The 22673-nt window shown below is 35.6% G+C and overlaps 2 protein-coding genes across 4 annotated transcripts in view; both read left to right on the top strand.

Annotated features, from left to right (window-relative positions):
* The first annotated feature begins 3560 nt into the window (after positions 1–3560).
* On the top strand, positions 3561–13849 carry ttc19 (tetratricopeptide repeat domain 19). 3 transcript variants are annotated; one of them, NM_001346244.1, is made up of 10 exons: positions 3561–3870; positions 4059–4144; positions 6556–6666; positions 7658–7696; positions 7792–7848; positions 9694–9755; positions 9837–9931; positions 10012–10166; positions 12141–12303; positions 13262–13849. In NM_001346244.1, the coding sequence occupies exons 1-10, from the start codon at positions 3591–3593 to the stop codon at positions 13423–13425; spliced, it is 1212 nt and encodes a 403-aa protein (NP_001333173.1). In that variant the 5' UTR covers positions 3561–3590; the 3' UTR covers positions 13426–13849. The 3 variants fall into 3 exon arrangements, 1 of the variants encoding a protein (NP_001333173.1); XR_015477873.1 differs by having other exon boundaries at positions 3562–3870; positions 10012–12058; positions 13262–13848; XR_015477874.1 differs by lacking the exons at positions 12141–12303; positions 13262–13849 and adding an exon at positions 10897–11226 and having other exon boundaries at positions 3562–3870; positions 10012–10591.
* A 346-nt stretch (positions 13850–14195) lies between these two features.
* Positions 14196–22673, top strand: part of slc4a2a (solute carrier family 4 member 2a) — an 83603-nt gene continuing 75125 nt past the window's right edge. Inside the window, exon 1 of the mRNA XM_087239825.1 lies at positions 14196–14325. The gene's annotated coding sequence lies outside the window, so the exon portion shown is untranslated. The remainder of the gene's footprint in view (positions 14326–22673) is intronic.

Raw genomic sequence — 22673 nt, 5'->3', positions numbered from 1 at the left:
ATGCTAACCTGTTGTACAAATAAATGTGAAGTTAAAAACACTTTTTTTCAGATGTACATTTCACAGGTGCAACTCTGTTCTCTTTCTAGATGAAATGTACTTTACATACATTATAATCTTAACACTATTGGTTTTGAGAGCTATTTTTTCAAAGAAAGATTTGAAATTTGAGGGATACATGTATTATTTTCTGTGCGTTTGTGTGTGCGTGTGTGCGTTTGTGTGTGTGTGTGTGTGTGTGTGTGTGTGGTTATTGTTTATGTGCATATTAAGTGTGAGTGACTGTGTGTTTGAATCACCCTATGCCTTTCCTTTCTCTCTCTCTTTGTGCACTTCTGTGTCTACAAATGAATATGTTTAACCTGTAATTACTGCATGATCTATGGTACAGACACCCACTGTGTGCTAACCTACAACTGAAAAGAGATTATTACCACAAACAAAGCATTCCCTCTTTTTCCTGCTAAACCTCTAATGGGAATTGGGTGATAAAAAGGATATTGTGATGTTTTGTAACCTCATCTGTGCTTTGGTAAAATAAATAAACAGTGGATCATAGATTGGTGAATATTTATTTTTCTTCAGCTTAGTCTCTTATTTATCAGGGGTCGCCACAGTTGAATGGATCAACAACTGTTTTGGCATATTGTTTTACCTATTTATTCGCATCCCGGTACAGGGAAAGTAAATATTTATTTATTTATTTATTTATTTATTCATTCATTCATTCATTCATTTTATTTGTAACTTAGCACTAGGTCTAGAATTCCAAACCTGGAGCTTTTTACTTTTTAAACAGATCTTGCTTATGTTAATGCTGTTGTCTTTTAACAAATGTTTGAAACTTCACTTCCTGAAGTTTGACAATTAAGTCATTAAGTCACTTAGTAAACATATTTTCACCTAATATAATATTACCCCCAAAAAGGGGGGCATGTTAGAAATGAGACAGAGTTTTGTTAAAATATTTGTACATGCATGACATTTAATACTTTATATGATATTTTAACTACCGATAAATTAAAACCAATATATGAACATATATTCCAAACAATTAGCCATTAATTCATTATTAAGGATTTTTTTATGGCAGAAATAATAAGCACACTATTTTTGAGAATAAAAAGGTTTACTTTGTTACTTGAGTAACAATGCACTAGTATCTGGATGCAGACTTGGACTTGCAAGCTGAGAGACTGGAATACAGGTAAATACAACTACTAAGTGATAAGAACAGTAATTAACAAATCAGAAATAGACAGGAAAACAGAAAAGGAAACAAAATAAAGAAAGGGAAAATGAAAAAACACAGAAAAGCATCAAAGATTAACTTACTGGAAGCATCATATTTTCATAAGTCTCTGTTGGTTTGTGGAATTTGTGGATAAAGGATTTTGCATATAATATAAAAAGTTAAATATAAAAAAGTGTTTATATATATATATATATATATATATATATATATATATATATATATATATATATATATATATATATATATATTTATATATAGTATATACACAGTTGAAGTCAGAATTATTATGAAGTTTTTTTTTTTTTTTGTCCGGAATGATATTTAACAGAGCAAGGAAATTTTCACAGTATGTCTGATAATATTTTTTCTTCTGGAGAAACTTTTATTTGTTTTATTTTGGCTAGAATAAAAGCAGCTTTTAATTTTTTAAAAACCATTTTTAGGTGAAAATTATTAGGCCCTTTAAGCTATATTTTTTCAGTAGTCTACAGAACAAACCATCGATATACAATAACTTGCCTAATTACCCTAACCTGCCTATTTAACCTAATTAATCCAGTTAAGCTTTTAAATGTCACTTTAAGCTGTATAGAAGTGTGTTGAAAAATATCTAGTCAAATATTATTTACTGTCATCATGGCAAAGATAAAATAAAGCAGTTATTAGAAATGAGTTGAAAAAGTGTTGAAAAGAATCTTCTCTGCATTAAACAGAAATTGGGATAGAAAATAAACGGGGCTAATAATTTATATATGTTCTTCATTTAAATTGGGATTTGAATAATTCATTCATTCATTTTCTTTTCGGCTTAGTCCCTTTATTATTTCGAGGTCGCCACAGCAGAATGAACCACCAACTTATCCAGCATATGTTTTATGCAGCGGATGCCCTTCCAGCTGCAACCCATCACTGGGAAACACCCATACACTCTTATTCACACACATACACTACAGACTATTTTTTAGCTTACCCAATTCACCTGTACCGCATGTCTTTGGACTCTTGTCTTTGGAAACCGGAGCACCCGGAGGAAATTCACAGAGACATGCCAACGGACTCCGCGGTTCGAACCAGGACCTTCTTGCTGTGAGGCGACAGGATACCTGCACCACGAGTCACTGGATTAGAATAATAACAAATAATATCTTTCATGGAATGTCAAACTCAGTGGAGCTAGTGACGTCATTGTGAAGGGTAGAATTAGTGGGGTTATGTGTGGGCAATAAAAAGCCTTGCATGCAGCACATCTGCACCATGTCTGCATCCAAACCCCTCTCCAATAATGAGGAAAAGGACTGCAATCCCAGGAGGCACTGCAAATGACTTGATCAATCAAAATGTTAAACTTATTAAAGAATAATAAAGTAATAAATAAATTAATTAAAAGTCATAAAGAATTATTTATAAAATAATAAATAATGAAATTAAACCAACCAATAAAATAAAAATAATAACAAGTTAATAAATAAAATGATTATGTGTAAATTATATATATATATATATATATATATATATATATATATATATGAGGTGTTGTGAGGTAAACATTAAATAGTATATTTAAAGTCCCTTTCATCAGGTTGCATCGTTTTCCTCCACAAAATCTGCTATTGAATACATTTTTTTTAAAGAGCTGACTTAATGATAACCTAGTAAAGATATGAGAGCAGGGGCGGATTTAACCAATAAGCAAGATATTATATAAGGAAATCTGAGGGCCCCCAAATAAGTACCTAGAAATATAAGTTATACCTATAAATAAAATTGTTTTATGTCATATTTTGTATAGTGAGGGTCTAATTTTTTTTTAAGATGAATTCACAACTAAAAATAATAAATGAACTATTTTGTTTTTAAAATGAGATCTTTACTTCTTTGACTGCTGGACTGGTCCATGATCGACGGTGCGGGACACATTTGTGCAGATATAATAATTACGTTCAAATAAAAAAAACTATTTAATATTTACCTCATAACACACACACACACACACACACACACACACACACACACACACACACACACACACACACACACACACACACACACACACACACACACACACACACACATATATATATATATATATATATATATATATATATATATATATATATATATATATAGGAGCAGACATCATTTTAATAAAGTAATAAAATAATAATAATGATAATATATTAAATGGAAAACTGATTAAAATACAACGTAACTACAAATTTAAGTTAAATACACAGAATTAAATACAATGAATGAAAGCAAATCATAGAGCCCGAGCTAGTCACGTGACCACCTCACCTCCAACGCTTGGCTTGCGTCATTGCATAATCACAGAAATATGGCGCTGCGCTCTTACTGTCGACAACTAGCTGCACAGGTCTTTCGTTTGAAGCTTTGTGGTAACGAATGTCCGAGAAATGCACCGGGTTGTAGTTTTTCTCTTGCGGGAATCAAGTCGCTGCATGAACCGACCGGCGTGCTGGCGCGGTCGAGCCGCTGTGTGAAGCGCTGGCACAGAAGGTCATGGCATCGCTGTGCCAGTCTGCAAATGCCTAGTCAGAAGAGCCACTCGGACACTACAGACTTCAGCAGGTGGACTCTTGCCTGGGGTGCCGTCGGTGAGTTCAGATTCAGGTTGTTTGTGTATCAGAAGAAACAGTTGGTTACATCCTTTGACACATGACGTAACGTGCGTGGTGCTGTCGTAACATTATATGTATGTAATGTTTAAAGCACGTCAAGTCAGATTGACTTCTCTGTGTGTTCATATCAAATGATCTGACGCTCAGATTTGCTTTCACATCAGCCTTTTCGCTTTTTGGAGGCTCAGATGAGAAAACCGAGGAGCAAAAACTTGAGGATGAACTTATTCTGCTCTTGAAGAAAGCCAAGGTAAATTATGCTGGGATGCTTTCCTGAGAACTCTCAGCACATTAAGAGAGTTTAAGCTAAATTTGTATGCTTTGCTAGCGTAGTCTAAGATAATTCAATCTACACAAATTCAATTAAATTCAAGTTTATTTGTATAGCGGTTTTCACAAATTTATTGTTTCAAAGGAGCTTTACTAAAGGTGCTTATTATTACATTACAGTCAAAGTCAGGAAAATTAAGGTTATTAATTGCCATAACTTTATATTTTTACTAATAGTTTTGTAACTATTACTAATAACTAAATAATTAGTAATTAAACAGTTAAAGTTATATACCTGACTAAAGTCTTGTCGCCTATCCAAGTTTTAGGAGCAACAAATAATCGCTTGACTTCTAGTTGATCATTTTATATCAGAAGTGTCTCATATGACAGGCAAAGGCCTTTAGATTAAGCTTATTTTACCACAATGAAATATGATCATGCCTCGATTTTTAATTATTTAATTAAGACAGTAAGGTCTGGTTTTGCTTAGACAAAAGTGTTGTCACGTAACAGAAATAATGTACAGTAAAGAATATAAAGTCATGGTGCAGTAGAAAAAGAATTATTTTTGTGTATGACACCCATGGGTTTAGAGGACTGCATCCAAACATCTTTGCATTGACTCAAATCACTTATTAATAAAGTCATCTGGAATGGCAAAGAAAGGGTTCATGCAGGACTCCCAGAGTTCATCAAGATTATTTGGATTCATCTTCAATGCCTCGTCCATCATCTTACACCAGACATGCTCAATAATGTTCATGTCAGGTGACTGGGCTGGCCAATCCTTAAGCACCTTGACCTTTGCTTTCAAGAACTGTGATGTGGAGGCTGAAGTATGAGAAGGAGCGCTATCCTGCTGAAGAATTTTGTACTGTAATGGGCAGCACAAATGTCTTGATAACTCAGGCTGTTGATGTTGCCATTCACTCTACAGATCTCTCTTGTATGCCCCCATACTGAATGTAACCCCAAACCATAATTTTTCCTTTACCAAACTTGACTGATTTCTAAGAGAATCTTCAGTCCATGCCAGTTTCAGTAGGTCCTCTGCAGTATTGTGATGATTGGGATGCAGTTCAATAGATGATTCCTCAAAAAAATCTACCTTCTGCCACTTTTTCAAATGATCAACTAAAAGTCAAGTAATTATTTGTTGCTCTTACAACTGGGATTGACGACAAGACTTTTGTCAGGTAGTGTAATTAACCTGCAGTTACATAGTAAATAGGTGATGTCTATTTGTCTATTTGTGCATGTTCAATGAAGTTTATTTGTGTATTAAGTAGATGTGTTGTCCTTAAAGTCCTCAATAGTTGGCATCATCTCTTCGCAATGATACAACAGTTCTGTTCATATTATATGTTATTTCGATAATGAAATTCATATTAAAAAGTATAAAATATAAGTAATTCTGTACTTTTTCAAAACACACACACACACACACACACACACACAAAAGTAATAATGCCACTTAATATATTTTAGTTCTCTTTACAAGCTTAAATTTTCACTGTCTTAGTGCAGGAAACTATATTGATGCCTTTCAAGTTCTATGAAGTTCTCACTAGTATCATAGTTTTGTGGATCTGTTGCATCTAATAGATTAAACCCCTCACAATGTTAGACTTTTCATATTTTAAAGCACTTGCTGTTAGGGCTGTACAATATATTGTTTCAGCATTGATATTGCAATGTGCACATCTGCAATAGTCACATTGCAAGGTCTGCAATGCCAGTCTGAATTATGGTTGACCAGGAGCTACAGAACACATGTGGTCAATGCTAACTTTAGCCATATATTGTGAAAGTTTCATCATTTGCATGTGTTTTTAAGGCTTGTGACTGAGCATTTCAAAACAGTTTAAAACATTCGGGGACAAAACATATATGATTTACAAAGATGAATTGTATTTAATTATTTATGCAGGGAAAAAGATACTTAATTAGAATTTTTGTCTGGCTTCTAGTCTAAAAATCTACATTTAAAAGTGGCAACAAGATTATTTTATTTACCCTTTTAGCAGACATTTTAGCTTGTTTAAAGGGAAAACTTTTAATTTGGATTTATTTCTTCTGAAGGTAAAAACAAAACAATATTTCTACTTGATCTAAGACTAATAAGATATTTCGACTAGAAACAAGACAATAATTGGGATTATTCAATATCTGTACCTGAATACAACTGACAATCAGGGCTATCAGACCATCTTGTGAAACTGTATTCATATCACAAAAATTATCGCAGAAAAGAATATTGCAATATCGTGCAGCCATACTTGGCTTCAATTAGTTTCTCACTTTGTAAGCTGTTACAGAGAAACTACTGGGCATCTTGCATTAAAAGGTTGTTTTTGAAGACTGAATGTTACTCTGTGTGCTTCACAGTACAGCATGATGATTGGGGAGCTGGATGCAGCTGATGGTTTCTTACACCGAGCTGTCCGACTGGCACATCAGATGCACAATAACGATGCCATTATATACACATACAGCCTGGTAAGATTTTGCATTTATTTTTTAAACCTTGCCTTGTTTTTTTTTACCTAGCTTAGCCCATTATCATGTCTAAAAAATATTATGATCATGTACAGGGGTGTGCTGTTGACTAAAAATATCTAAGTATTTTCTAGAATATTTGTGATAATAATAATTAGACTATATTTTGCTAAGCATATTATTGTTCTGGTATCTTAAGGACTATAGTTGGCTTCTGAAGTTTCTGATATTTGTCATTTTCTTTATTGTCGGTTCACAGGAAGGATAGAAATTATATAAAAAAAATTTCAATCAAGTTTAAATAGATTTTTACATTTTTATGGACATGTTTGCCTTTTTATAAAACAGTTTTAAAAGTGTAAAAAAGTCATCTTTTGAGTCAAATTTGTACATTTAATCAGTCAAATATGTTTACAATAATAAAATAGTAAACAATATTAATATTATTAATATGTTTCAACTAAAATTATCTTTGTAGAAGTTGCATATGAAGTGGCATTGAGATGTGTTTATTTACACTAATAATAATATATTAAATGTATTAAAACATTAAAAAAAAAAATAACCAGTAGGAGGCAGCAAGTGGGTGATAAATAATTTTAATGGTTGCTTCATTCATAAACTAAACACAATCAGGTTGCTCAATGAGATGCACAATAGAGCAAAAACAGCCAATATGGGCTAATCTTATCTTAATTGTATTAATGAGTTAATATTAAGCATCTAAATTATACTAAATTATTATGTTAGACTGTTGTATAAAGTCAATTCCACTATTGTAACCATGCTGATTTTTGAAGGAAAAAAAGTAACCTTGCATAGTGCTTGCATTTTGTGGGTATGATTTGTTTTATTTTTAAAAGAAAAGTAATAATGTCAAATAGCACATCATTAAAACAGTTATGATTCTTTCACATACAATATTCCACACAACAACCATTTATATAGAATATTACATACAGTAAAATGATATGTTCTGGTTTCTTCGCAGATGGCAAATCTTGCCTTTGTTCGAGGTCAGCTGGACAATGTAAGATCTTCCCTTTGCCCTGCTCCACTGACTCAGATCTCCAGATTACTGCAAAAATGTGTAGTAAACACCAGCTTGTGATACTTTTTGTACAGGCTGAGAAGCTGTTCAAAGCAGCGATGAGTTTCATGTTGTCAGGAGGAACACCACAGGTAAACATTTGTACTGTATATCCGTTAAAACATTGTACTAGAAACATACTAGAAGCAACATGCTAAAAATGCTAACACCATGCTAAGTAATGCTAGCTACAGGCTAAATCAAGCTTTTTAAACTTTGATGTAACAATTTTTAACTTTCAGGCTTTCTCAAGCTAACATTAAAGTTTATGTGTAGACTTTATTTACTAGTAAAATTGTGAAAAGTGAAATGATGAAATTCTATTTAATAATAATATTAATAATCATAACTCACTACTGTTCAGCTTAGTCCCTGATTTATCAGGGGTCGCACCATTAGTTACTCTGGTACTCTGATGCCCTTCCATCTGCATAGTAATAATGAAAATAATAATAGCGGAATAGACTTTGGCGTTTGTTTTATTCAGCGAATGCTCTTTCATCTGCATAATAATACAACTATTTTTCCTTCCTCAACAATGCAATTTTGACTTGCTGTAACTTTTAATAAACTTAATACAGCTCTATTTAAAGAGACGGTATCAATTGTGCTCATTCAATCCTACAATAAGTTTAAAACTACATTTATGACCTATGCCTACAACCTAACACTATGAAGATTGTATAGATGGCACCTGCCACTAAGTTAACTCAGTAGGATATATCCTAGTGCATCGGCTTTATGCAACAGATGTAAGAAACATAAGGACACTTTTATGCATATTTTTTGTAACTGAAAAGCTAAATGAGTTTAGGGATACTGTACATGAGTTGGGTGTCACGGTGGTCCAGTGGGTAGCACGATCGCCTCACAGCAAGAAGGTCGTAGGTTTGAGCCTTGGCTGGGTTAGTTGGCATTTCTGTGTGGAATTTGCATGTTCTCACTGTGTTCGTGTGGGATTCCACCGGTTTTTCCCCACAGTCCAAAGACGTGGTATAGGTAAATTGGGAAGGCTAAATTGTCCGTAGTGTTTATGTGTAAATGAGTGTATGTGTATGTAAACATATGCTGGATAAGTTGGTGGCTCATTCTGCTGTGGTGACCCCAGATTTAAAAAGGGACTATATATATATATATATACTATATATATATTTATAATTTATATTTAATATATATATAATTTAGGGTTGACTTGAATGAAGTGAGATGAATGAAGTGAATGATCAGATCCTTTTTTAGGATCTTTATTTAGTAGGTCTGATTTCTTATGTATCTAGAAAATTTTTCTGTTAAACTGGGAAAATGAACACCCTCCAACAGTTGAATTATTTAAAAATAATATAAATGGCGTTTGGAATATGTAACATATAGTTTAAAAAACATAACACGCACATTTGTTTAGAAACCTGAAATAATTATTTGGACCCTTTATGAACATTTTGACCTGTGCCTAATGCTTGTATAATAATTGTTATCACACTGACAACTCGCATGTTAATTTCATATTTTGATTTCTGTTTTACTGAATTTGATGTATATGTTTTTTACACGTGTTTACTCTGATGCTATTTAATGCTGGGTATTCCCCTTGTTAATTGTGCTGATTGTTATTTTGTAAAACAATAAATAAAATAATAATCATAATATTAATATAGGAAGTAGTGAAGAAAGGTATAGTGGGCTACTTTGAAAACAGCATCTCTAAGCAAGCAGTATATTTGTAGTATGTAAGGCCTTTTACTCGTTCATTCATTCATTTTCTTTTCAGCTTAGTCCCTTTATTAATCCGGGGTCGCCACAGCAGAATGATCCACCAACTTATCCAGCATATGTTTTATGCAGCGGATGCCCTTCTAGCTGCAAGCTAACAAAGGCAATGAGAAATGCAGTCAGTCACCATCTATTTGAAACTATTTTTACCTGTTTTATCTCATCAGGATGACAATGCATTGATTGAGATGTCGCTGAAGCTGGCCAGCATATACGCCACGCAAAACAAGTGAGTGCCGAGCCTTGGTGAAACTCTGAGTCAGCTGACCCGTTGACCTCTGTGCTGTTCAGTAACTCGTTTCATTTCCAGGAATGAGTTAGCAGAGCATGGCTTTCAGTTCTGCACCGATTCTTTAGAGGCCAAGATGGATAAACAGAAGGATCTTCCTCCAGAAAGCCTCTCAGGTATCACCAAAGCCTCAAACTTTGGCTCATTTGGGTTTATTCATCAAAAGTAATTAACTAAATGTTTGTGTTTCTATTAGACGAAGAGCGCAAAGACACCAGGTTGCTGCTTGGTCTCAGTTTAGATGCAAGGGCACGTTATTTGGCAGCAAATCATCGTTTCATAGGGGCCTGCCGGGATTACAGACACGCTCTGCAGATCTGCCAGGAGGAGCAGGGAGAGTCCCATCCGCAGGTTATTTTTCTCTTTTGCTTGCAAGTATAAACGTATTGGAACAGACCTACAAAACAATGCTGGAAGATATTAAAGCCTGGGACACGTCAAATCAACGTCAAAGAACCAGTGGCAATGAAAACTGTCTGTGTGGTCATCTCATATCAGCTGTATTTGGTCCGTTCTGGACTAAAAATAGCTGTATGTAAACACCTAGAACATACAACAGCCGACTGAAACAAGAATGAACACGGTACATCATGGGATAGCATAGCATCCATCGGATGTATACTTCAGAATCTCATCGAAAGTAGTAGGTCATCCAGACACTTCTTGTATACTGATTTTCGAATTCTATAAATTCTGACATACTACTTGGCTCGCATACTGTTTTTAGCCTACTACATAGTATGGAAGTATGTTATTTCGGACACAGCCTCTGATTTGTAGCTGAACATGTATGAAACACACCAAACTATAAACTAGCCAGACAAGACACTCACAGATGGCCCAACACTACCCAACAACGACCATTAGCTTGGTGCGTTTCTTCTGAAACATAAATCTTTAAATTGAATAATACATGAACAGTTTCAATTATATGCAAATATAAAAACAGAACAGCTAATTTACAACTAATTTACTTAACAAATTCACAGTAAAACATATAATAAATCCACCTGCCCCAACTACAAATTTGTAACGCTAAATAACAGTTACAGAACTTGATACATAACTGTAAAGAGCAAAGTAGCTTCATAATTTCAGCAATGCTTTTTCAGAAATACGGCCATATTTGCTTTCTTTGGCAAAGAAAAAACATCCAAGTGCACTCATGAGTGAGAAGTGAGAGCACACACACATAGTTAGCATACATTTAGGGAGCTATTAGGGGTTAGGTGCCTTGCTCAGGGGCACCTCAGCTGGGTATTGAAAAAGGAGAAAGTGCGGTTCATTCGTTCCCCCATCTTCAATTCCTTTTGACAGCGGAAATCGAACCTGCAACCTTTCAATTACAAGTACAACTCCCTAACCATTAGACTTCAATTGGTTGAGAGTACAAATAAACTGTGAAATGGCAGAGTGTCCGAATAAATATCAATATTCAAAATTGGTTTTCTGACAGAACAATCTATCTTGCAATAACTTTTCACAAAACTTACAATAAAGCAGTCATGCTGTTTTTTTTTGTTTGTTTGTTTTTTTCCATTTGTGGTCCTCCACCACCGGGCTGTGGACCAGTACCGGTCCGTGATTCAAATGGTACTGGGCCGCACAAGAAATCATAATTTTTTTCTGAGTCTGAATGATATGTATTTTTGAAAAATGACCGTATTCTCTCGCTTCACATCTCGGTCACTTGAGCGCCCAAAATTAAGCACCAGCAGCAAAATGTGTAAGAAACAGACATCTTTGAAAAATTTCTTTGAGAAGGGGAAAAGGCCCAGCGAACTGCCAAGGAATGGATCCGTAACCCTGTTGTCTGCAAATCAGGTGAATCCACCATGGCTGTGCAAGAAGATCTACTGCGGGAGTTCACAAATGATGGTGGCCTTTTAGTGGCCGTTCGCATATTGCGTCTTTTCTAGAGTTCACACAAGTTTATTTCCAATGGAGGTGCGCGGCTTCTCCGCACTATTGGTGTGACGCACCGTGTCTTCCAGACCAGACGCACCCAGTTAAATGAATCCCTCAAACACACCGCAAGTCACACTGCAGTGCTTTGTAACTTTTTTCCAAAATGCAACTTGTATCAGAGTGACAGAAATGTTATTTGTTGATGGTGGCCTAGCAAAGAAATTGTCAAGCGTTGACCAGCCCACAGTGACAAAAATATTGAGGACCACTGAAATAAACAACAGACAGGCTCAGTGCTGACATCTTGTGGAAAATATGCAAGCTGCTCATACATTGTAAGCAGGGTTAGAAATTAGTTTTTTGGTGCGCAGAAGTTTGTCTCATGACTGAGCCTTTGTATTGTGTGCTGTGCTTCAGACGCTGGTCCTGATGAGTGACCTGGCCACCGTGTTGGACCTGCAGGGGAAGCATGATGAGGCTCTAGTTTATGTGAAGAAGGCCGTGGAGCTCGGACAGGCAGCGGGTCACCCTGAACAACACGTGCTGCTTGGAAATATGGCAGGAATCCTGATGCATAACGGTACTTTTGAAGAACTTGTTACAAATAAAATGAACAAACCTATTTCGTGTCAATTATGTTTATATTAATGAAAGTATTTATTCAAATGTTGAATAAAGATTATCACAACTTAGAATATAGATAGAATAAAACAAATATTTACGTTTTGCCAAAAAATACCTAATAAATCTAGTAAATATAGAGAATTATTGTGGTCCATAGCTGTCTCTTGTGCGCTGTTAGACTAAATACATGAATTATATATATATATATATATATATATATATATATATATATATATATATATATATATATATAAAATTAAGAGTATAAAATCTGAGATTTTATTAAAATACTTTGTTGAGTTTAAAAGGTAGAAATGACTTCATAGTGTTCTACTGTAGTGTACTATTACACTATATTTTCAGGAAAATGCCAAAAAAAGGAGAAAAGGTTCTGCTGTTTAATGTTTTTGACCGCTTCACACCACAAAAAATTCTTTAAATTAAAGTGAACCAAAATGTATTATTTAGAACAGAAGAAACACTGAAAAAATAACTACTAAACAAACATAAAATGTATAACAGCAAATTATAGTCATTCAGGAATAACTTATAATAAATCTGGCCCTCCCATTATTAATATTAAAACTGAAACTAGATGTGTCTGTGGACATGCACTCAGCAAAAACTCGCGTCTTTCTTATTCATTGAACTTTGTATATTTAGTGCATGACATAAATTGTATGATTTGAGTTTTGGAAAATAAATCACAGCTTGTTTTAGATTATTTAAACTCAAGATATATTCTGCATTATACAGTATGTATAGATGAATAGATTCATTTAAAATAATATAAAAGTTTTTTTTCTATGGATTTTATGAAAAATATTACATAACTAAAATAAATAAGTAACATTCTTGAAATCATGCCCGGGTAAATGTCCAGCTGTCACTGTTGTCGCTGTTTTGTAATTCAGGTGAGTTTGAAGAATCTGCTAAACTGTATCAGGAGGCTCTGGCTCTGGCACACACAGCAGGCGATGCAGAGGCCATTGAGCAGCTTCAGGAGGGACTAAAAGAGCTGGACAACAGGAGAAACGCAAAAGATAACAGCAAAGTGGAAGATGAGCTCAAGGAATGACAAAATGCTGTCTGCACACACACACTCCTTGGACTATTATATTTTCAGTAGAGCACAGCATTAGGACAAACTTTACAGTTTTGTGCAGAAAATATCATCTTTAGCAGGACCATAAACCTCCAGCCATGAATCAAATTAATAATAATCAGTATTTGATGCCACTGCCATTTACTGTTTGCCATCAGTACACGACAAGTTGTTTAATGGCCTTTTTACCTTACCTTCCATTAGATTACCTCCTGTTTTGTGCTGGTGGACTGTAATAAATTATTCCTTTGTAAAGTAAAAACAAGGAAGATAATGAAGATCATTATTGGTCTGTTTATATAATGTGCAATGGAATATGTAATGCTCCTATTTGAAGCCAACTCGTGTTAATGTGTTTGATGTGTGAAGTGATTTGATAAACCTGTGCACACGCTTGTTTGGTTTTTTAATATTGGTTTGTACATCCTCAACTAAGGAGATAATTTACCCCAAATTTCTCATCCTCAATAGGTTACAAACATTTAACAGTTTATTCAATCTGTTGAACACAAAGAAAGAAATATTGAAATAAAATCAAAACTAGTAACACTGACATCTATTGTCGGAAAAACAAATAATTCAGTGGTTATAGATTTCTGGTTTCCTTCCATAATATTTACCTTTGTGTTCAGAAAGAAAGTCAAACCGGTTTGGAACAAGCACATAGTGAGAAATGATGACAGTTTTCAGTTTTAGGTGAACTAACCCTTTGATTCGGTTAAACGTGATTTTCTTGCCCAGTAGAGGTCAGTCAAGTGTTTACGTTTTCGTAAGCTCATCCGAGAAACTAAAGTTTTGAGGCCATAACCAACAATATGGGTAAATCCAAACTGTGACAATCAGAAGCTGAACATTAAGATGTTTAAACTGAAGGTAAGTTTAGCTCAGTTTGTATTTATTTCTCTTCCTGAACTTAATACCCTATTAGACTGAGCATTTTGAAACGCAAAGTAGGTAACATTAATGAAAAATCCCTAACTTAAACGTCTAGTTCAACTTCGTTCCAGAAATGTTATTTGGCCAGTCTTCCTCAAATTTTACTTAAATTAAGTATCTTTGTTGTAATAATAAGCTTCCGTGCATAGCTATAGGCTAAACTAACACTGGTTTTGATGCTGGTCTTGCTTCTTTTAATGCTGGTTAGGACCAGCACTGACCCATTGAGGTAAAGTTGGTTTTATATTCACACTCAGACTTTCTTCTTAGTCATATTTGCCAATTATAAATGGAAAAATCTTATTAGCAGCTAATGCCTATAAAAATACAACTTACAGTCAAATAAATAGTGCTAATGTTGTATTAAAGTCATATTTACATGCCATCCAAGACCAAATATTCAAAGTACTATGGTAAACAATATAGGGAGAATGTCATAGGTTGTCACTGAACGAATGTGTGAATATAAAACCAACTTTATCTCAATCACTGAACCCAGCATACCAGTATCAACACACCAGCATATGCAGTTTTTTTTCAGTCGACATCCAGCCATAAACCATCGCGCATTTTTAAATTGAGACTTGAGGATACATGCTTTTGTAACCTTTAAACTGTTCCATTATAATAAATTACAGCTTTTGGAATATAAGCTTATTTAGGTTTTATTTGAAAAAAGTAATGTCTTAACATTTAACAGCATTTTAAATCACAAAATAGCCTGAAAGACTTACCCCATCTTTAAGTAAAAAATAATAGTACATTTATAAATCAAATGAACTAAATTTACATTTATAAACCAAATAAACTATCACCACTAAACACCAAATACACCTTGTTATTGCTATCAGGCCTGTGCCAGTGTCTGCTGATTATAAATGCAACACTTAAAGGAAAAAGGTTCACCAAAAAATTGAATTCTGTCAGTAAGATAGTTTGAAAAATGTTGGAAACCTGTAACCATTGCCTTCCATATTATCTGTTTTCCTACTATGGTTGCATGTTTTCAGCTTTCTTTAAAATATCTTTTGTGAAAGAAGAAAAGGAATTAAATTTAAATTTACGGATGAAATATCCCTTTAATATGATTAATTTCGCTTTAACTACAAATTATAAGCTTTTGTTTAAAACTCCTGTGAAACATCTTTTTAAAATCTTTTGTTGATGGCAGATTATAAATGATCAATAATTAACCAACTTCATTACAATCTCAGTTTTTTAATTATTTATGCGAATTACAGTATAGTTTGTGTGTTTGTTTTTATAATCAAGCAAAATAATTTCAGATTTTCAAGTTTTAAAAAAATGTATATTTACACTAAGGTCAATTTTGCTTGCCTAAATTTTTATCTCTTGATTTACATTTACATGCAACTGATTAACTGAACCGAACGTATTTTAATGTTGTAATCAAATCCTGTTTTGTTCAAAATGTGCGACTGAAGCAATGGAGCCTAGAAGCTTCTCTGTTATTTTTAGTGCGTCAATTTAAAGGAAAATTCGATTAACCTGGTTACTCAATAACCGGCCTTGGATCCTTTTCACTCTTTAAACCATTAGTCAAATTGTTCTTATTCTCTGAAGAAGATGCTATTTTTCTCAATAAGAGAGTTAAATATTCTCTCATTCTACCTAGTAAAAAGACCTAAAAGCCTCAGATCAGCAGCTCAGTCCCGAGAGGAATTCAGAAGTGCTGCTGTGTCATCGTGTTCCCGATGCATTACAATTCACACATGATATTTTAATCCCGTAATTATTAATAGTGGGAACAGCGAGTGCCGTCCTAATAAAGGAGAAGGGATGCATTTTGGGACACTGCTCTGAGTGTGGTCTTTTCATATGCTTGGGTGGTAAAGGATCCAGAGGGAGTAGAAGACTGAGATCAACATGACTCAACTAGTAATTAAGGATCTCATTGAGTGTGGCTCATCAGATAAGAACAGCTCAGGTTTTCATTCAAACTTAGTCTTGGGGGCATGAGGTGGGACTAAAAGTTTATACTGGCCCGGAATTAATGTTGTGAGTCGTGTTGTGCAATGCCTTTAGGCCTCCAAAATGTTCACCTTTTGACTTAAAAGCCATGGGAATTTAAATCCCACATATAGATGTGTTAGCCTGGACGTCTATGCAAAACATTCATAAATTTGATTTGTCCAAATGTTGTTGTTTTTATGGTCGCTTTGCGTACACATGTTTATCTGCATGCGTCCTTTTGAATTTTTTCTCGACGAGCATTGGTTAATTTGTTTATTCCGGTTTGCAGCTGAAATGACTGCTTTTGCTCCCTGCCCTCGCATTGGCAAGCAGTCATGTGAACAGTAATTGCTAGTTTGTCAAGTCTGAGTGGAAGAAAATGATGATTTACATGAGCTTTCCATTGTGCTGCTGTGATCACTTTCCTCTTATTGCATGAGCACTAAATCTCCTCTTAAGCGAATGACGTGTATCTGTATTTGCAGTTTGTGAGATGTTAACCTATACAGTGGAGATCAGAATTACAGAACAACATATAATCTTCCATTTTGGGGTCGCTCCTTTGTCCAATTTGAACATTAAAAGACAATTTTAAGCATATTTATGGATTTACATACACAGAAGCACAGCATACAGTGCATCCGGAAAGTATTCATAGCGCTTCACATTTTCCAATTTTTTTTATATTACAGCCTTATTCCCAAATGGATTCAATTCATTTATTTTCTCAAAATCCTAAACACAATACCTCATAATGACAATGTGAAAAAAGCTTTTTTTTTTTTTTTTTTTGCAAATTTATAAAAAAAAAACCCTGAAAAATCACATAGCCTTTGCTCAATACTTTGTTGATGCACCTTTGGCAGCAATTACAGCCTCAAGTCTTTTTGAATATGATGCCACAAGCTTGGCACACCTGTCTTTAAGGAATTTTTGCCCATTCCTTTTTGCAGTACCTCTCAAACTCTATCAGATCTCTATCAGAACTCTTTCAGATCTCTCCAGATGTTCAATTGGATTTAGGTCTGGCCTCCGGCTGGGCCACTCTAGGACATTCACTGAGTTGTTGTGAAGCCACTCCATTGCAATTTTGGAGGTGTGCTTTGTTTCATTGTCCTGCTGGAAGATGAACCATCGCCCCAATCTGAGGTTAAGAGCACTCTGAAGCAAGTTTTCATTCAGGATGTCTCTTTACATTGCTGCATTCATCTTTACCTCTATCCTGACTGGTCTTCCAGTTCCTACTTGTGAAAAACATCCCCACAGCATGATGCTGCCACCACCTTGGTTCACTGTAGGGATGGTATTAGCCCGGTGATGAGCGGTGTCTGGTTTTCTCCAAACGTAACGCCTGGCAATCACTCCAAAGAGTTCAATTTTAGTCTCATCAGACTATTTAGGTTCTTATGGTCTGAGAGTCCTTTAGATGCCTTTTGGCAAATACCAAGTGGGAGTGGCTTTCGTCTGGCCACTCTACCATACAGGCCGGGTTGGTGGATTGCTGCACAGATGGTTGTCCTTCTGTATGGTTCTCCTCTCTCCATAGAAGAAAGCTGGAGCTCAGACAGTGTGACCATCAGGTTAATGATCACCTCCCTCTAGGTAATGATCACCTCTAGGCCAGCTTTAGAACGAGTCCTGGTGGTTCCAAACATCTTACACTTATGGATGATGGAGGCCACTGTGCTCACTGGAAATTTCAGAGCAGCAGAAATTTTTCTGTAACCTTCCCCAGCCTTGTGCCTCAAGACAATCCTGTCTCGGAGATCTACAGACAATTCCTTTGTCTTCATGCTTGGTTTATGCTTTGTCACGCACTGTCAACCCTGGGACTTTATATAGACAGGTGTATGCCTTTTCAAATCATGTCCAATCAACTGAATTGACCACAGGTGAACACCAATTAAGCTGTCTATTTCAAGGCAGTGTCAAAGAGGTCTGATCTATGCATGGGGGAAAAAAATCTGTGGACACGTGGACAACATGCACTTTCAACCCTGGGACCTTATATAGCTCTCATCCTCCATTGTCAGAAGTGGTCCACGAACATTTAAAATCCTTAACAGAAACCAAAAACGTTCTCAAAACATGCTGTGTGACTTCAGTGGTTCAACTGTAATCATATGAAGCTTTTGAAAAACAAAAGAACACGTTTTTGCGACTGAAGTAGAGTTGATGATGATCACAGCAGAGCAGTGCGAGAGACTAATGTTATTATTGCAAAGGCCTGTTTACTCATACATTTTTTAGAACCAAGAGATATGTTCTTGTGGGTATATACAGTTGAAGTCAGAATTATTAGTCCCCCTTTGATTTTTTTTTCAATATTTCCCAAAATATGTTTAAAGAGCCCATATTATGGGTTTTTGAAAATTCCCCTCCATGTAGTGTGTAACACAGCTCTAAGTGAAGTGAAGTATCCAGCTAAGGCTTAAATCTGTAAGAATACAGTGTTTAAAACTGTTGATTCATCTATAAAAGAGTCGACTCATAGTGCTTCAAACGAGTCGCCTTGATCACGATTCATTAGGTGTTTCGCCATGACGTACGAACGAAACCAAGTTATTCACGTGCACGCGCAAACCCGGGAGATTTCAAACCTGAGGCCCCGCCCTCTGACGCAGAAACCCAGACACACACACACCCACAAACACACACACACACAAACATGCCGGTTGATTGAAGTCACACTGCAGATGGATATATTGAGTCTCTACCCAAAGATGAAACCTCAGCATTATAACCAAGCAGTTGGAAACTTCTGGAAGCTACATGCTACAAAGAATACTTCATCTGAGTTTGTTAAAGGAAGGATCAGTAAAGAGTAACTGATGGACGTCAGGATGGGTTTCTTCCATTTCTCAAGTGTAAGTACGTGCGGTTAAAGTTGTTGCCTCGTTTACTCTAGCTTGCAAATGTATTTGGTTGTGATTTGTTACTTGTAACCGCGTGTACTGTATCAGGTTAACTGGATATATTATCTTATCGCGTGCAAAGTCACGTTAAAAACGCGACGCGTGCTGTTTGTTTATGGAGCTCCGTGCTAGAGTTCTGCTCCCGCGATTTATTCGGAAGTTTATTCCCGCGCCGCAGAAATCTGGCGCGGGGACAGCCGCGGGAATAAATTTCCGAATAAATCGCGGGAGCGGTGGGTAACGGGTTTAATTTGGGACGGGAGCGGGCTGTCTAGCAATATCACGGATAATGCTATGTGAATTAGAAAGAGAGAGTCTGCTTGGTATGAGAGAGCGTATGAGAGAGAGCGAGAGAGAGAGAGAGAGAGCGAACGAACGAACGAACGAACGAGCTTTGTGCTGTGTGTATGTGTTTACAGACAGCTTGGCTGTCTGGACTGTATACTGGGTGATTTTTGGTTGTGTTCTCCGCTCTAGCGGGATAGGGCGCGGCGGGCAGAAAACGGAGCGGGTTCTCAGGCTAAAACCTGGCGGGTGCGGGCGGAAGCGGGAGCGTTGTCATCCGGAGGTGTGTGTGTGTTTTTGTGTGTGTGTGGTATGGCGAGTACACGACTGTCTCCTTCGTTCGGTTAACCGTGGCACTATCCACTCGCCATAGTGTGGCAGCTAAAATCCACGCCTACTCTATCGAGCGTGTATGAACTGTGATTACTTTTTAAATTGCTGATTAGCTATTGGCCATTTCCCTCTCTGACTGAAGGCAGTCGACCAATCGCGACAGACTGTCATCGGTCCAATCAGCGCAGATTAGCTCCGCGCTAAGGAGGGGTTTGGGAACAAATGAATCACTGGACGATTCATACAGGAGTCGCTGGGATAATTAGGTAAAAATAAATGCAGATTATAAGACCATGAAAGTGTTTTTTGACCTTGCATGCATATTAAACTGTTGTTGGAGACCCTTACAACCAAGATATGACCCTATTTCATGTATAATATGGGCTCTTTAACAGGGCAAGGAAACTTTTACAGTATGTCTGATAATATTTTTTCTTCTGGAGAAAGTGTTATTTGTTTTATTTCAGCAAGAGTAAAAACTGTTTTTAATTTTCCTTTACCTAAATGTAATGTGTAATTGTATAATGCAAATCTTGCATCCATGCTAACAATCAAATGATCAAAAGAAAAATATTAATGCAATTTCAAATATATGAAATATGACTTGATGTACACTTTTAATTATATTGCTCAATTAAAATGATAGAAAAAAAATTGTCAAAAAATTTTGTGGCTCAAAAGTATTGGTTCAGGCACTGTTTTGGCACCGGTACCGTTTTAAAAGTATCAATTTAGCACCAGTATCAAAATATCCCCAAACGATACACAACCCTATCTTAAATGGTGTCAGACTTGGGATGTGGGGCTGAGCAGACTAGGGTTCGAGTAGGGTGAAGGATGGTTCCAGAAACCAGTAAACAGACACCCAAAAAAGCAGTGTGACGTCATGGTCACACTATGGACGTACATGCCGTTTTCTCTTCTAGTTGGCTATTTAAAACATGGGTTGATATCGTATGGGTTTATAGTCGATATCAAACTGATATGTTTTGCATGATAACAAGCCTACTGGCTTCTCTCACAGACACGCGTCAGAAAGACGTTAAGATATGCAGAAATGTACACAGCGGCCTCTGGTGGATTTACAAGAAATGGCACATATGGGGAAAATGTGCCCCAGTAACATATTTAAGAGGTAGCCCCTGGTACATTGTAAAATGTATATCGGTGGGCACATATTCCCAATGATCCTGGGTTGGATATTTTTTTTGACTGCTGTAATCTGTGAAATTTAAAGCTGTTATCTTTCTTTGCATTTCAGTCATTGCATCGCAGTTGTTTTATTTTCAAATATTACATTTTTTTTCAATGTCAGAATATATTTGACTGTAAAATATGCTTAAAGATCCTGTAAAGTGCTTTAAAATGTGATAAAAAAAATTGATGTTTGATGTAATCTTAACTGAAACACGTAGAGACGACAGGACAGAGTAGCTCCAAAGCTAAGTTTTTATCACAGCTCTGCCAATGAGAGTGGTTGAGCTCAAGTGCATTAAAAAAAGCAAATGATTTGTCAAGAATTGAAGAGAAACTGAAGTATGAGGGGACCTGAAATAATCGTTGATCCATATTTTTCTTCACTCCCATCAGGTGAAGTTTTTTTTCCCTCTCCGCTGTCGCCACTGCCTCGCATGGTTCAGGATTGGTAGAGCTACGCATCGATGAATTTGCTCTTCAGTGTTTGAACTCTCAGTAATGATTAAATCACACTGAACTGAGCTAAACTGAACTGAACTGAACTTAAACACTAAAACCTGAACCACACTGTTCCAGTTACTATGACCATTTATGTGAAGCTGCTTTGACACAATCTACATTGTAAAAGCGCTATACAAATAAAGCTGAATTGAATTGAATTGAAAAATGACAAACTGCGAGCTTTTGATGTTCAGATGATCAGTTTTATATCTTCTGAACATAAATTTTGTCACTGTTTTGGAGCACACTAGCTTATAGATATAATTAAAACTAGCAATATTCTTATTAACATTATAAAAACATTATTTTAATTTTACAGAACCTTTAAAAATGTTTTTTTCCCTAATATAAGAAAATTTGCTCTCCACATTAAAGGCATCTTTGTGTGTGAGATTTTTGTTTATTTGTGCATATTTGAAGCTTGTTAAACATTTGATTGTTTTTACACTCACATTTAAATCCAAGCTGCCAGGTGGCCAGAATCATGTAAGCTATTTGGATGAAAGTTTATAACAATAATGTCTTGTGGTTATTGAATTTTTTGTGCACACAAGGTTAGCGTGTATAGCTTCAGGCAAAAGCTTCTGTTAGTGCGGTAAAGCTGCAGGTCATTTCTTTCTGATTTATTTTCATGCTGCGCTTTTATTGAATTCACTGCTTTTCTTCTTTGGGTGCATATTATGAACAATGTAAAGCCAGGGTTAATTTTTATGAATGCTTTACTGCTTATCTTAGATTTGGAACTTAGGGGGAAAAACACTCCAGATGTTCTTATATCCATGTGTTATTTATGAAATCTACTTAAACATATTTCTATGCATTTAGACATTGACATGACTATAATGTTGATGCCATTCAATTAAAATGATGTTTTTCAACTAACATTTAGCTAACTAAAATTCACTAAAAAGTGGTTTTAAGATCAGTTCTTAGACAAAATTTTTAATTGCCTATGCCTATATGACATTCTCTATACCCACTATGGGCATTTTTATATGCTATGCTCATATATTTAAAAAAATATAATTGTGTTCAAATTCCTCTTTCTTTGTCAAACTAACAATAAAATCTACTTAAATA

The sequence above is a fragment of the Danio rerio genome, chromosome 2, assembly GCF_052040795.2.
Source record: "Danio rerio strain M-AB ecotype USA chromosome 2, GRCz13ab, whole genome shotgun sequence".
Taxonomy (NCBI): Eukaryota; Metazoa; Chordata; class Actinopteri; order Cypriniformes; family Danionidae; genus Danio; species Danio rerio.
This window is presented reverse-complemented; position numbering and strand designations above follow the sequence as displayed.